Consider the following 15,000-nt stretch of genomic DNA (forward strand, 5'->3'; position numbering starts at 1 on the left):
TTAAAACTGCGTACTACATACTGCGTACTGACATACTGCGTACTGACATACTGCACACTACATACTGCGTACTGACATACTGCGTACTACATACTGTGTACTACATACTGCATACTGCGTACTACGTACTGCATACTGCATACTACATACTGCATACTGACATACTGCGTACTAACATACTGCGTACTAACATACTGCGTACTACATACTGCGTACTACATAGTGCGTACTGACATACTGCGTACTACCATACTGCGTACTACCATACTGCGTACTACATACTGCGTACTAACATACTGCGTACTACCATACTGCGTACTACATACTGCGTACTGACATACTGCGTACTACATACTGTGTACTACATACTGCATACTACATACTTCGTACTGACATACTGCGTACTACATACTGCATACTGACATACTGCGTACTACATACTGCGTACTACCATACTGCGTACTGACATACTGCGTACTACATACTGCGTACTACATACTGCGCACTACATACTGCGCACTACATACTGCGTACTACCATACTGCGTACTGACATACTGCGCACTACATACTGCGTACTACATACTGCGCACTACATACTGCGTACTAACATACTGCGTACTACCATACTGCGCACTACATACTGCATACTAACATACTGTGTACTAACATACTGCGTACTACCATACTGCATACTACATACTGCGTACTAACATACTGCGTACTACATACTGCGTACTACCATACTGCGTACTACATACTGCATACTAACATACTGCGTACTACATACTGCACACTACATACTGCGTACTACCATACTGCGTATTAACATACTACGTACTACCATACTGCGTACTGACATACTGCGTACTGACATACTGCGCACTACGTACTGCGTACTACCATACTGCGTACTACCATACTGCGTACTACCATACTGCCTACTACGTACTGCGTACTACATACTGTGCACTACGTACTGCGTACTACATACTGCATACTACATACTGCGCACTGACATACTGCCTACTACGTACTGCGTACTACATACTGCGCACTACGTACTGCGTACTACATACTGCGTACTGCATACTACATACTGCGTACTGACATACTGCGCACTACGTACTACCATACTGCACACTACATACTGCATACTACCATACTGCGCACTACATACTACGTACTACCATATTGCGCACTGACATACTGTGTACTACGTACTGCATACTACATACTGCGCACTACGTACTGCATACTGACATACTGCGCACTACGTACTGCGTACTACCATACTGCGTACTGACATACTGCGCACTGCGTACTACCATACTGTGCACTGACATACTGCGCACTACGTACTGCGTACTGACATACTCACTTTTGCTTTACACTTAGTATGATCACTGATATCCCACAAAGTACATTAAAATAAATGGAGGTGAAATATTCAGAAACATGTATGACATAATTTCCTGTTCGAATAAATAATATTTCTGACCCTCATGAATCTGGTCTAAGTCTCAGACCAGTCCAATTACTGGAACCAGTAAATCTGACCCAGTCTCTGCTCTTTAGATGTGCAGAGACTCTGATGAGGAGTGGACTCACCTGAGCCCCAAAGAGGTCGACCCCTCCACCGGAGAGCTGCAATCCCTGCAGCCCAGGGACCAAGACCAGGGTCCCTTGTCGGGACAGCAGGGTCCAACAGGTTTGAGGGAGGCGGCTCTGTACCCTCACCTGCCTCAAGGTAAGACCACATCTTCTCTGCTAATCCATCTGATTCTTGTGAGACGTCCCTTCTGACCTTCACTGACGTCCCCGTCCCCCCACAGAGGCGGACCCCCGTCTGGTGGAGTCCCTGTCTCTCATGCTGTCGATGGGTTTCACTGATGAAGGCGGTTGGTTGACTCGTCTCCTTCAGGCCAAAAACTTCGATATTGGTGCGGCGCTCGACACCATCCAGTACGCCAAGCAGCCCCGCCCACACCAGCCCTGATGATGTCATCATGATGTCGCTGCTGACATCACCTATACTAAACAATATCTAACCAGGAGATGATTTATGCTACAGTCAGATGTTCTTGTTGTTTCCTGTAATCTGAGTTTCAATCTGTCCTCTAAGTTCTATTATTATCATTTATCAATCTTTGCCTCATTAATCAGTTATTTTTCATAATCAATACTTTGTATCACTGATTACTGTACTGTGGTTTTGTGTTAATCTTAACAATAAAAACATGAACTGAATTTGTGGTCTTGAGTCAAAATATACATGTATAAATATACATTTATAGTACAAATATACGTCCTCACTACACAGTGATGAACCCCGATGAGTTCCCAGGCCAGTGTGTTCTGGTCTATCGGGGTCTTTTACCAGTTGGATGACCGGAAAATATCTACAGGGAGGCATCAAGAGGATCCTGATCAGATGTTGAAACTCCTCAGCTGGTCTCTGTAGACCTGAAGGATCAGGGTCTCTAAAGCAGTGTCCAGACTCCCTAAGAAGGAAGGTCCTTTCAGACGCTTGTGAAAGGATCTTATCCTCGATCTCAGCCCATTAGGCCCAGGGTGGGCTGAGATTCCTCGGGGGCGCTGTCGGGGGCCTGGTGTCTGGCTGTGCGTCGTGTTTGCATCGGGTCGTGGCAGCGGAGGGGTGCTCTGCCGGGTACTGGAGGTGCTTGTCATGGGGGGTTGAGTGGTTTTGGGACTGCGGTGTTCTCTGGTGGTGGCATTTTGTGTTGGATTTGGGGAGACCGCTTGTGGCATTGGTTGTGTTGAGCTATTTGGGTTGTCCTTGTTTGGCTTGTTGATTGGGAGCAGCTGGGGGTTTGTCGATTTTGGGATGGACCTGATTTGTGGTGGGAGTTGAAGCATTTTGAGTGCAACTGTATATGAATGTATTTTAATAAATGCAGTTGCAGTATGTGTATGTTTTATTTATGTTTATTTGTATCTCTTTTATTTCATTTATTTAGTTTATTTTTAATGTATCCAGCTGTCTCACTGAGCTTTCTGTTATTATTGCCTTGTTTTTGCCGCTTTGTCTGTCAAAGCACTTTGTGAACTCTGTTTTTAAATCTGCTATATAAATAAAATGATTAATATCTCCTCTCATCTCTTCTCTTCTCATCATCTGCATGTCAAATGGGGTAGAAGTGTCTCAGCCCCATTTGGGGTTAGCAATCGTGTCCGACAAGTTGTTTTTAACTTGTATATTGATGATCTGTCTAAGCAATTGAAAACCTGTTGACGTTATGTATGCAGATGATCTCGTGATTCTTAGTCCATGTAGTGCTGGTAGCGGCTCCTTACTGTATGTATGTGTGTATATGTATATGCTGGGTTGCAGACCAAGGGTCTGTGATTTTGGGGATAAACTCCCCTGGGACCCGCAGCGGCTGGCCATTAATCAACTCGGCAGATGAAGTTTGAAGGTCTTCCAACATGACCCACAGAAGCCTGTCCAGCCAGCCACTGTCTTAAAGACTGGCCTGGAGAGCGGCTTTCATTGATCGGTGAAACCATATCCATTAGCCTGCGGTTGATAGGCAGTAGTACGATGGAGCTTCACCCCTAGGCTTTCTGCAACTGCGTTCCAGAGCTCTGATGTAAACTGTGGGCCTCGGTCCGAGGAAAACGTCAACCTGGCGACCCAAATCCTAATAAACACCCGAGCCACCTCATCCGCCATCGTTGACGACGGCGGGACAGCTTCTGGCCAACGAGTGGTTCGGTCTACCATTGTGAGGAGATGTGTGAAACCACAGGACGGGGGAAAAGGTCCTACTAAGTCCACATTAACATGATCGAACCTCCTTTTTGGAACCGAGAACTGTGCTGTACCCTAATTGGGTCTTTATGTGCCGGTGCACCTTGGAGCATTGGCACACCACACAAGTCCTGGCCCAATTTCATACATCCTTTTTAAGCCCATGCCAGAAGAATTTAGCTGCCACCAACTTCTGAGATGCCCTCTTGCCGGGGTGTGACAGGCCATGAATAGCGTCAAAAACCTGCTGTCTCCATCCGGCGGGAATAACCGGCCGTGGCTGACCTGTGGAGACGTCACAAAGGAGCGTAGTGCCAGTTTCGTCAAATAGAACCTCCTCCAACCGCAGTCGCTGCGGTTGGAGGAGGTTCTATTTGAGGTTCCTCAATGCCCCAACGTCCAGGTCTGAAACTTGATCCACAGCTAGCGTGTTATAGTCTAATTCCAAATGGACAGCCCCGGTGATGGCCCTGGAGAGACAGTCTGCGACCAGGTTTTACTTGCCTCCTACATACTATAAATCTGTGGTAAACTCCGAGATGAAGACGAGCTGGAGCTGCTGGCGTGCGAACCATGGTTCGGCCCTCTTACTCATAGCAAACGTCAGTGGCTTGTGAGCCACAAAAGCGGTGAACTGCCGAACCCCTAGCAGGAACTGGAAATGACGATTGGCCAGAAAGAGGCCGAGGAGCTTCCGATCAAAAGCAAGTGGTTGCCATGCCCCTTTCACCACTGCTCGTGCACATAGTCATAGAATAGTATGTCGTAAAAAGTAATTAAAAAAGTAATTTTATTGACTATGACTTTTTTCGACATACTATACTATGACTTTTTTCTGACTTTTTTCAACATACTATACTATGAAGTTTTTCGACATACTATACTATGACTTTTTTCGACATGCTATACTATGACTTTTTTCGACATGCTATACTATGACTTTTTTCAACATACTATACTATGACTTTTTCAACAAACTATACTATGAAGTTTTTCGACATACTATACTATGACTTTTTTCGACATGCTATACTATGACTTTTTCAACATGCTATACTATGACGTTTTTCGACATACTATACTATGACTTTTTTCAACATACTATACTATGACTTTTTTCGACATACTATACTATGACTTTTTTCGACACACTATACTATGACTTTTTTCGACATGCTATACTCTGTTTTTCGACATACTATACTATGACTTTTTTCAACATACTATACTATGACGTTTTTCAACATACTATACTATGACGTTTTTCGACATACTATACTATGACTTTTTTCAACATACTATACTATGACGTTTTTCGACATACTATACTATGACTTTTTTCAACATACTATACTATGACTTTTTTCAACACACTATACTATGACTTTTTTCAACACACTATACTATGTTTTTCGACATACTATACTATGACTTTTTTCGACATACTATACTATGACTTTTTATGACATACTATAATATGACATACTATGACTTTTTTTTTACTTTCTGTCATACTATACCACGACTATTGTCACACTGGTTATTGGTCAACATTGTGTTGTTGTTTATTAATAATCTGAACAGTAAAAACATGAACAGAATCTGTGGTATTAAAACAAAATATACATATACATGCATACATTTACAGTAACAAATATACACAATGTGTTTTCTGTGGTATAACAATAACAGTGGTGAATAAAGTGTTGAAGTACCTCATTTTTTAACACAGTGGATGGATCAATATATTCCATAACATATGAAGTTGAAACAGCTGGTTGATCAATCGACAAAATTAATTAGAGGCTTTTCTGATAATCAATCGTTCAGTGTTTGCTTAGAAGTCGTCAAAGCTGAAGTCCTCTCCGCTCTCAAACATGGAGGAAACAGGAAGTATGGTTCTGGCCTGACTGATGATGTCATTACAGGACAGGGAGACAGCTCCGCCCACTGACTGACTCCCTCCACTGACAGAAGGCTCCTCCCCCTCCACCTGAAAGTCAGACCGGAGGAAACAAGCCCATCTGGAGACTGGACCAGAACTCACACTGGGAGGATTAATGCTCTTCTTTCTGGGAGGACTGGTGTAGTTCAAACTCTTGGTTCGAGTGTGGTTTTCACTGGGAGGACTCTTGTTTCTCAGACTAGTAGTTTTACCAGGTTTCATCATCCGACTGGACCAGTTTGTCTGCAGAGGAAAGAAATCAGAAGGATTTAACAGCAGACAAACTGACTTTATATGACAAACTATACTACGACTTTTTAGTGACTTTTTACGACTATGACTTTTTAAGACATACTATACTATATAATATAATATAACACTATATATATATATATATATATATATATATATATAGTGTGACTCAGGTAAAATATTGTGTTGATAAATGTTGTGATGTCATCATGGTACCTGTTCAGGTGTCCACTTGTCTGGTCTTCCCTCATCTGTTTGTCCCTTTATTCTCTTCCTCTTCCTGTTAAACATCACAGACCTTTTAAAATCAGATTTCTGGATTCATAATTAAACTTTTGAGAATCATTGATATAAAAACGAAATAGTTTTTTATCTCTTCATAATAATAATTGTAACTAAAAATAAACTTTTATATATCTGAATTCCTCTTTTCTCTTTCTGTAAGTAGTTTTAATGACATCTTGAATTTGAGGGATGTTTTCATAAATTCCTTTTATCTCAAGTTGTGTCTAAAACAACCAAAACAGGTTTTCAGACCTTGAGGAAAAGAAAACATGTTGATATTTAATTTAAACAACAATATTAATACTTGAACTCAAGAAGAGTTAAAACAAATGACAAAAAAATACATTTAGTGGAATAACCCAGAAAGGGATGAAATAAATGAATCAAAGTTGTGAAAATGAATCAATCAAATAAAGATCTGAAATATAAACGTGTCGTCTCCTGTTACTTTCGTTACATCAGTAGAATGAAGGACTCGGAGGACTCTTTATGGGACTTTTCCATCTTTGGATACAAACTGGGTGAATTCTGTCTTATTATCAAATCATTATTATTGATAACTTACAGAAACATTGGGAGCAATAGTTCAGCTCTTGCTTCTCAAACACGTGAGCGATGGTGTAGCAGCAATCTAACAGCGCCATAAACCTCATTTATAAAACCACAACTATATATATATATATATATATATATATATATATATATATGTTGTTGCATTTTTATTAATAGTTAATTAATAAAAACATTTATGAATTAACTATTTGTGATTACGTCTATTACATCTATTTAAATGTCAGAGATTAAACAAAGAAGAACAATTCATCTTTAGATTGTTAAAAATCTTCATTTGAGTAAATATTTATCAGCTTAATCAAAGAGTTTAAACCGTTGTTTCTTTAGAACACATTTAGTCTTTAGGGTTAGAAGATAATAAAGTAGTTCATGAGTTTATAGATTATAATCCCTCCTCACTGTGGAGGTCTATGGTGTTTAGTCTCTGGGCAGATCTCTGAGTTATACCTGCTCTCACCTGTCCGTCACTACAGGTGTGTTGTAGAAAACATTCTGCTGACTAAAAGGTAAGTTTAATAAGACACTCTGTCACACCTGTCAGTCATGTCGTTGCCATGAAGCTGTTGCCTGTCCATCAAGACATTCTCCTCCTCCTCCTCCTCCCCCTCCCCCTCCTCCTCCCCCTCCTCCTCTGGCTCCGCCTCCTCAGGTGTGTCCAGGTATTTGCTCCAGCGGCTCGATCCAGTCGGCCTCATCTGGAGACAGTTAGAGAGGAAAAGAGTTCATATTTCTAAATATGATTAATATTAAGTTAAGACCAGTGCGTGCGTGCGTGCGTGTGTGTGTGGTCACCTGGTCGTATTCCTCAGGTACATCCTCTCTGTCTGCCTCCACCTGCTTCCTGTTAACAACAACCATTACAGCTCATATTAAAGCAAGAGGCAGTAACAGGTGAGGACACCTGGACAAACAGATGAGGACACCTGGACAAACGGGTGAGGACATGTGGACAAACGGGTGAGGACACCTGGACAAACAGATGAGGACATGTGGACAAATGGGTGAGGACACCTGGACAGACAGATGAGGACATGTGGACAAACGGGTGAGGACACCTGGACAAACAGGTGAGGACACCTGGACAGACAGATGAGGACATCTGGACAAACAGGTGAGGACACCTGGACAGACAGATGAGGACATCTGGACAAACAGGTGAGGACATGTGGACAAACGGGTGAGGACACCTGGACAGAGAGATGAGGACATGTGGACAAACAGATGAGGACATGTGGACAAACTGATGAGGACACCTGGACAGACAGATGAGGACATGTGGACAAACAGATGAGGACTTGAGGACAAACTGATGAGGACACCTGGACAGACAGATGAGGACATGTGGACAAACGGGTGAACAGTGCTGAGTATTGCAGGACAGGTGTGTTACCTTAGAGACCAGGTGTCCTGCTCCTCCATCGTCGCTCCTCTCGAGGTGTTAAGTTTCTGAACATGACGTCTGCAGTCGGCTCCGGAGCCCCGCCCAAACTCCTGTCGACCAATCAGCACACAGAGCGTCAGGTGACACCCCTGAACCCTGACCCATCACTAAGTCCCGCCCTTAGAATGCAGACGGACCAATCACAGCGTAGCATCACTGGTCATACTCACCCTTCCCCAGGTGAGTTTGTACCTGTTTATGTTTTTATATATATATATATATATATATATATATATATATATATATATATATCACCTTCATTCCCCTGGGTCCTAAGTCCCTCCCTGTACAGCTTCTTATCACCCTCTATGTACCAACGTACATTTATAACTAGTACCACACATAGTACACGGTACTCAGCGTATTATGTGTCTGACCAAAATACCAAAAAAGCAAATAAGAAATGATTAATTAAAATTATTTTTGTAGAGTTTTTAAAGTGTTTTGTTTGTAATAAGTATAATAATCATCATTTAGTTCTCACTACTGAGAATTTAACACACATAAAAACATGACGTAGATAGGGTTACAGTTTTCAAGATATATATTTAAATATCATCAATTACACATGAAGATAGAGAATATCTATGATCAGAATGATTATAACTGTATTTTAACTACTGTGTAAAGAATACTGCTGTTAAAAATAACCTGATCTGTTTAAAGTGTTTGTAAACCAAATGTTATTGCACTTTTGTTCATATAGCAGTACTTTTAAAATAAAAGTGCACAATAGACTACTTATGAATCGTTGCCCAGCACTAATATTTATTCTAACCTTCAGCAGTGACTGTTTCTCTCCACACAGTTTACAGCTCCACTTGTTCACCTTCTTCACCTGACAGACAAAGAACAGGGAAACACAACCTCTAAATAACAGTGATGATGTCACAGGAAGTGATGTCATATATATTCAGATTCAGATTCAACTTTATTGTCATTGCACAGACTCTAACCCTAACCCGTAATTGAATGAATGAATGAATATATATATATATATATATATATATATATATATATACACGTATATATACATGTATATATATATATATATATATATATATACACACGAATATATATATATATATATATATATATATATATACACGTATATATACATGTATATATATATATATATATATATATATATATATATATATATATATACACACACGTATATATATATATATATATATATATATATATATATATACACACGTATATATACGTGTATATATATATATATATATATACACACGTATATATACGTGTATATATATATATATATATATATATATATATATATATATATATATATATATATATATATATATATATATACATACACGTATATATATATATACGTATATATATAACTCAGTGTTTACAACGAGGATAGAAGTTGTCCGGATCAGGACAATAGCGACTCTGGTAAAGGCAAAGCTAACTTTAATAATTAAAACGGTATTTAGTCATTTAACACCATTAGATCAACTGAAAACATCACACGATCATTGTTATTACTACTGTAAGTTGAATGTTAGCTAAAAACAAGTCTGTTAGCTCTGTGAGTGTCTCTGAGTTTATGTGTTACCTGTTGGACCTGGAAGCTCTCGCAGGTAGAACACCTGATGACGTGAAACTCCTGAACCATGACAGACGTTCTGAATCTACTAGAGACTATATATCTACTATATATCTACTATATATCTACCATATATCTACTATATATATCTTCTATAACGCAGGTCCGTGTTCCCGGTTCTATTTGAAGAAGAAGAAGAAGAAGAAGAAGAAGAAGAAGAAGAACATTAAAGCGGAAACAGGAAGTGAAACCAGAAGTGGGCATTTTCCTCTCGGAGCGTCTCCTGCAGGCCGGAGGACTAAATAATATATAAATATAAACTAAATATAAATATACATATAAATATAAATATACATATAAATATAATATAAATATAAACTAAATATAAATATAAATATAAACTAAATATAAATATAAATATAAACTAAATATAAATATAATATAAATATAAACTAAATATAAATATACATTTAAATATAAACTATATATAAATATAAACTAAATATAAATATATATTTAAATATCAACTATATATAAATATAAACTAAATATAAATATACATATATACATAGATCATAGATATATTACTAAAGATCAATATATTATATATTATTTTATTTAGCGTCAGACTCGATGATGTCACTAATCAATAAACCTGTTCAACTGTTTGTTTTATTAACCTTCAAACATTTTAATAAAAACAATAAATAAATCATTAATCACATAAACTGAGGGTCGGTCCTTTCCTTTCCTTTGATAAAAGAGCGTCTAGTGTTTCCTATCCTAAAGGAGACAAGGAAGGAAGGAAGCAACCTTTCCTTAGCATTTAGAGGATTCCACCAGCTCTGATACATCCGGCTCAAGAAATACTAACTATATGAGTATATATATATACACATTATACTACATATTAATATAATATATTAATATGTAATATAATATATTAATATAATATATTAATATGCAATATATTATATTATATTAATATGTAATATAATACATTATATTACATATTAATGTAATACATTATATTACATATTCATCTACAAACATGAGACCACAGAAGAAAAGGGAGTTTCCTTCAATATTTATTAGACAACATATAACTGATCGATAATAAAAGCAGAATAAATACAGTAAAGACAACAGAATAAAAACATCCTGACATCACAGGAGTGACGTCATCACAAACAAGGCTTCAGTGACGTCAAAATAAAAGACTCCAGGTGTGAATTCACCTGAGTGAAACAAGTAATGTGATTTTATTAATATACAGTAAACATATGTGAGGAAAGCATTTCATAATTAAACACGTTGGTTTTATTGTCTCTAGATAACTTTTTATTGAAGTTGTATCGTCTTAAAATCAATGAAAAGGTGAATAATTCTTATTTAAAGTTATTTCTTTAATCTTCTCTTATAAACTTTGACCTGTTTACCTCATAATATAATAATAATGTTCAATCTTTCTTTGACTATGAACAGAAATTATTTGATTATATGAAGTTGATTTAGTGTCGTTGGTTTTAATCTTTATTTACATTTAACTAAAGAAATTAACTTATAGGATTTATTTTATGGTAATCAGGTGACTTCACTGACGTAAATCATGAGATAATATTACACAAATATGAAGAAGTTATGTTTCAGACTAAAAGTGAACTGGTGATCAATCACTGTTTAAATTAATTATATTAATTATAGTCAGATCTGTGTCTCTAGATGAAGCAGTGATTTTATTAATATAATAATTTAAACATCGATTTATTACCAGTTTAATATGTTTATTTCAGTCTGAATTATGAGTTTAAATCTTCATATTTCTGATGTCATAGTTTTCTCTTTTTAAAACGCTCTGCTGACATCAGACTGGTCCTCGTCTGTGATTGGTCAGATGCTGTAAACCCCGCCCCCTTTATGTGAATGTCTCATAACCAGATCAGTCAGGTGGAGGTGAGTCAGGTGGAGGTGAGTTCGTGGTCGGAGGTGGAGCTTGTCTGACGCTCTACTGCCCTTTGAGCCTTACAGGCGGCCATTTTGTTCTGGAAGTCCCTCTTCTTTTCGAAGAAGTCCACGAGCGGCGGCTCCGTCAGCAGCGACGCCAGCACCTGTTCGAAGGTGATCGACCAATCGACATCCAGCACGCTGCCCCGCCTCTGACCGCCGATCAGCACGGTGTCGTCGGCGATGTCGTCGCACTGCAGCGATCCGGAGCTCACCACGGAGTACGACGACAGTGACGCGTCATCTTTGATCTCCTCGTCCGGAGCCACCGGCTCCAGCTGAGCGTCGGCCAAAGCTCGACACACGTGGGACTCACCCGACTCCTCCCTCTGACTCTCGGTGGGCGGAGCCTGAGCGGCGGCTTCGTCCGTCTTCCGGCCGCCGTTGTTGAACTTCTTGCCGACCTCTCCGATACGCAGCAGCAGGCTGGCAACGGTGGCGATGGAATGATAGAGCTGCTGCTCCAGAAGGTCCTCACTGAACATGTTGTAGAGGGTCTTACACAGGTCGATGAACTGCTCCTACACACACACACACACACACACACACACACACACACACACACACACACACACACACACACATTAACACACACACTGTCTCACACACACACACACACACACACACACACACACACACACACACACACGCACATTAAGACACACACTGTCTCTCTCTCTCACACACACACACACACACACACACACACACACACACACACACACACATTAAGACACACACTCACACACACAGGACTGAACCAGATCTCCTCACCTGGTTCATCCTGGGCAGGTCTTTGATGGTCTCCGTCTTGGGTTCCTTCTCTTTGGCCCACATTCTCAGGTAGTACCGGTAGTCCTTCACCTTCTCCTCTGAAACAACACACAGGTCAGAGACCTGTCTACCTGCAGTCCAACACACACACCTGTGCTCAGGTGTGGTTGGTAAATGTCACACAGGTAACCTGAACCTGGTTCTGACTCAAGGAGACATTTACATTACATTACATTACAGTCATTTAGCAGACGCTTTTATCCAAAGCGACTTACAATAAGTGCATCAACATTGGTAATCAAAAGAACTACTAGTCACCAGAAGTCATAAGTACATTTCCTTTTCCAAACAAGCATCTAAGAGCATGAAGCAGAGCATAACTCAGAGCCAAAGTACAGTGCAGAAACAAGAGAAACAGTTAGTGCTATAAGTAATACGAATACAATAAGTGCAACAAGCTAGTATGAAAACAATGAGCGCTAAGTGGAAGGTTCAGGGTAGCACTTCCTGAAGAGGTGGGTTTTCAGCCTGCGCCGAAAGATGGGCAGCGACTCCGCTGTCCTGACGTCAGTGGGAAGTTCATTCCACCACTGTGGGGCCAGGACAGAAAACAGCCGTGACCGGGTCGATAGGCCGCCAGGACCTCTGAGCGACGGGGCGACCGATCGCCCCGAGGCAGCAGAGCGAAGTGGTCGGGCGGGGGTGTGAGGCTTGACCGTGGCCTGGAGATAGGAAGGAGCTGTTCCTTTCACTGCCCTGTAGGCTAGCACCAGAGTCTTAGACTGGATGCGAGCTCTTACAGGTAGCCATTTACCTTTCTTCTCTTCGATGTCTCCGCCTCCATCCTTCACCTCCTCACCTGCACACAGACAGATCTTCATCATCACCATCATCACCATCATGAACATGTAACAGTGAAAGTGAGACGGTAAAAAGCACAAATGTTGTGATAAAGAATGAAATAAGTTGAAACTGTTAAAATGTCTCCTGCTCTGACATTCTGGCCACACCCCCAACAGTGATGTCATAGCACAGGTGAAACAGCTGGAGCTGGACCAGTAACAAAGGTCACGATCATAGGTTCTACTGGGGGATCAGAGACCCGGGTCCACATCAGAGACCCGGGTCCACCACAGTCCAGGTGAGAAACAACTGCTGTGACATCACTAGCTGTGGGTAGGTGGGCAATGCTGAACCTGAACCATCAAGACCATCAGGACCATCAAGACCATCAGGACCATCAGGACCATCAGGACCATCAGGACCGTCAAGACCATCAGGACCATCAGCCTGAGGAGCAACAGCTTTCCTCAAAACCACAAAGACACAAACCTGAAGTCACTTCATGCTGAGTCAACATGTCCAGATCAGACAGGAGGGAAGATTCTGGAGGGAAAGTTAAAAAGAGAAGGAGGAGGAGAAGAAGAAGAAGAAGGAGGAAAAGAAGAAGTAGAAGAAGAAGTAGCAGAAGAAGGAGAAAAAGGAGTAGAAGAAGAAGGAGAAGAAGGAGAAGAAGAGATGAAGCAACATGTGAGTAAGAAAGGAAACATTGAAATATTAATGAGAAGATTTGATTGATGATGTTTCATTGATTGAACCGGATCAGTTCAACTCTTTTATTCTACTGTGTTTATTTATTACAGCAGGAACCAAGTCCTCCAAACAACTGTGGATGTATCTGTAATGTGGCAACAATACACATGTATTTAAAACTGTAGTAGTAGTAGTAGAAATACTGCAGTAAATCAGTAGTTCACAGTATTTATCTGTGTGTTTACCTTGAGGTTCCTCCTCAGTGAAGAAGTGTGTCGCCTCCAGAGCAGACTCCGCCTCCTCAGGACACAGAGCTGCAACACAAACAAACAAATAAACAAACACACAAATAAATAAACCACCAAATGAATGAACAAAGACTACAGACTACTGCTACCTGGTGGGAGGTGGAGCTTGTACAGCAGTTTGAGTTTCTCGGTCATGTCTCCGTGGTACATCCCACCTGCAGACACACAAACAAACTCTGATACCATCTAAATATTTAGATATTAAATATTGAAATCCTCTGAAAAGACTCAGGAGTGAAGCCTCCTGTTTGTGGACTCACTGAGTCCGGTGATGAACTCTTTGAAGTTGACCAGTCCGTCCTTGTTCTGGTCCAGGAGTCTGAAGAGGCGGGTCGACAGCGTGGAGGTGTGGCCTCCACAGACCCAGGGAGCCAGTGCGTTGAACAGCTGAGTGAACTGAGCCGGGTCGATGCGGTACTGCTCCAGGTACGGCAGGCTGGGGTCATGGCGCTCAGCTGCAGAGCTGCTGGAGCCCCAATAACAGCTCGTCATGTGTTTGGACTGAAGTCAGAGATACAAAAAGAGG

The 15,000-nt window shown here is 40.4% G+C and overlaps 3 protein-coding genes across 6 annotated transcripts in view; 1 reads left to right on the forward strand and 2 right to left on the reverse strand.

Annotated features, from left to right (window-relative positions):
* The window catches only part of sqstm1 (sequestosome 1), a 4,776-nt gene extending 2,527 nt beyond the window's left edge, over nucleotides 1–2,249 (forward strand). For both annotated transcript variants that reach the window (XM_068714030.1, XM_068714031.1), the window contains exons 7-8: nucleotides 1,578–1,749; nucleotides 1,835–2,249. In XM_068714030.1, the coding sequence (XP_068570131.1) occupies nucleotides 1,578–1,749; nucleotides 1,835–1,998 (336 nt within the window). In that variant the 3' untranslated portion in view covers nucleotides 1,999–2,249. The remainder of the gene's footprint in view (nucleotides 1–1,577; nucleotides 1,750–1,834) is intronic.
* Nucleotides 2,250–5,333: 3,084 nt separating this feature from the next.
* Nucleotides 5,334–10,036, reverse strand: mrnip (MRN complex interacting protein). Its single transcript, XM_068715323.1, has 7 exons — nucleotides 9,865–10,036; nucleotides 9,049–9,108; nucleotides 8,220–8,320; nucleotides 7,622–7,670; nucleotides 7,364–7,524; nucleotides 6,188–6,251; nucleotides 5,334–5,962 (listed from the first exon to the last, which is right to left on the reverse strand). The coding sequence occupies exons 1-7, from the start codon at nucleotides 9,922–9,924 to the stop codon at nucleotides 5,612–5,614; spliced, it is 846 nt and encodes a 281-aa protein (XP_068571424.1). The 5' UTR covers nucleotides 9,925–10,036; the 3' UTR covers nucleotides 5,334–5,611.
* Nucleotides 10,037–10,927: 891 nt separating this feature from the next.
* LOC137875076 (TBC1 domain family member 9B) overlaps nucleotides 10,928–15,000 on the reverse strand; it is a 14,838-nt gene continuing 10,765 nt past the window's right edge. For 2 of the 3 annotated variants that reach the window (XM_068714036.1, XM_068714034.1), the window contains 7 exons: nucleotides 14,735–14,975; nucleotides 14,564–14,629; nucleotides 14,412–14,480; nucleotides 13,966–14,019; nucleotides 13,448–13,492; nucleotides 12,634–12,731; nucleotides 10,928–12,380 (listed from right to left, as the gene is read on the reverse strand). In XM_068714036.1, the coding sequence (XP_068570137.1) occupies nucleotides 11,814–12,380; nucleotides 12,634–12,731; nucleotides 13,448–13,492; nucleotides 13,966–14,019; nucleotides 14,412–14,480; nucleotides 14,564–14,629; nucleotides 14,735–14,975 (1,140 nt within the window). In that variant the 3' untranslated portion in view covers nucleotides 10,928–11,813. The remainder of the gene's footprint in view (nucleotides 12,381–12,633; nucleotides 12,732–13,447; nucleotides 13,493–13,965; nucleotides 14,020–14,411; nucleotides 14,481–14,563; nucleotides 14,630–14,734; nucleotides 14,976–15,000) is intronic. The other variant, XM_068714035.1, reaches the window with a different exon arrangement.

Source organism: Cebidichthys violaceus, unplaced genomic scaffold (genome assembly GCF_023349555.1).
Source record: "Cebidichthys violaceus isolate CVI_PGR_0920_01 unplaced genomic scaffold, fCebVio1.0.p SCAF_2, whole genome shotgun sequence".
In the NCBI taxonomy this organism is placed as follows: domain Eukaryota; kingdom Metazoa; phylum Chordata; class Actinopteri; order Perciformes; family Stichaeidae; genus Cebidichthys; species Cebidichthys violaceus.

What these genes read in the sequence shown, in the direction of transcription:
- mrnip (XM_068715323.1), bottom strand. Translation starts at nt 9,924, where the DNA reads ATGGTTCAGGAGTTTCACGTCATCAGGTGTTCTACCTGCGAGAGCTTC. An exon ending in AGAGCTTCCAGGTCCAACAG is followed by an intron (nt 9,109 to 9,864) that starts GTAACACATAAA and finishes TTTGTCTGTCAG; the next exon opens with GTGAAGAAGGTGAACAAGTG. An exon ending in ACAAGTGGACACCTGAACAG is followed by an intron (nt 5,963 to 6,187) that starts GTACCATGATGA and finishes TTTCCTCTGCAG; the next exon opens with ACAAACTGGTCCAGTCGGAT.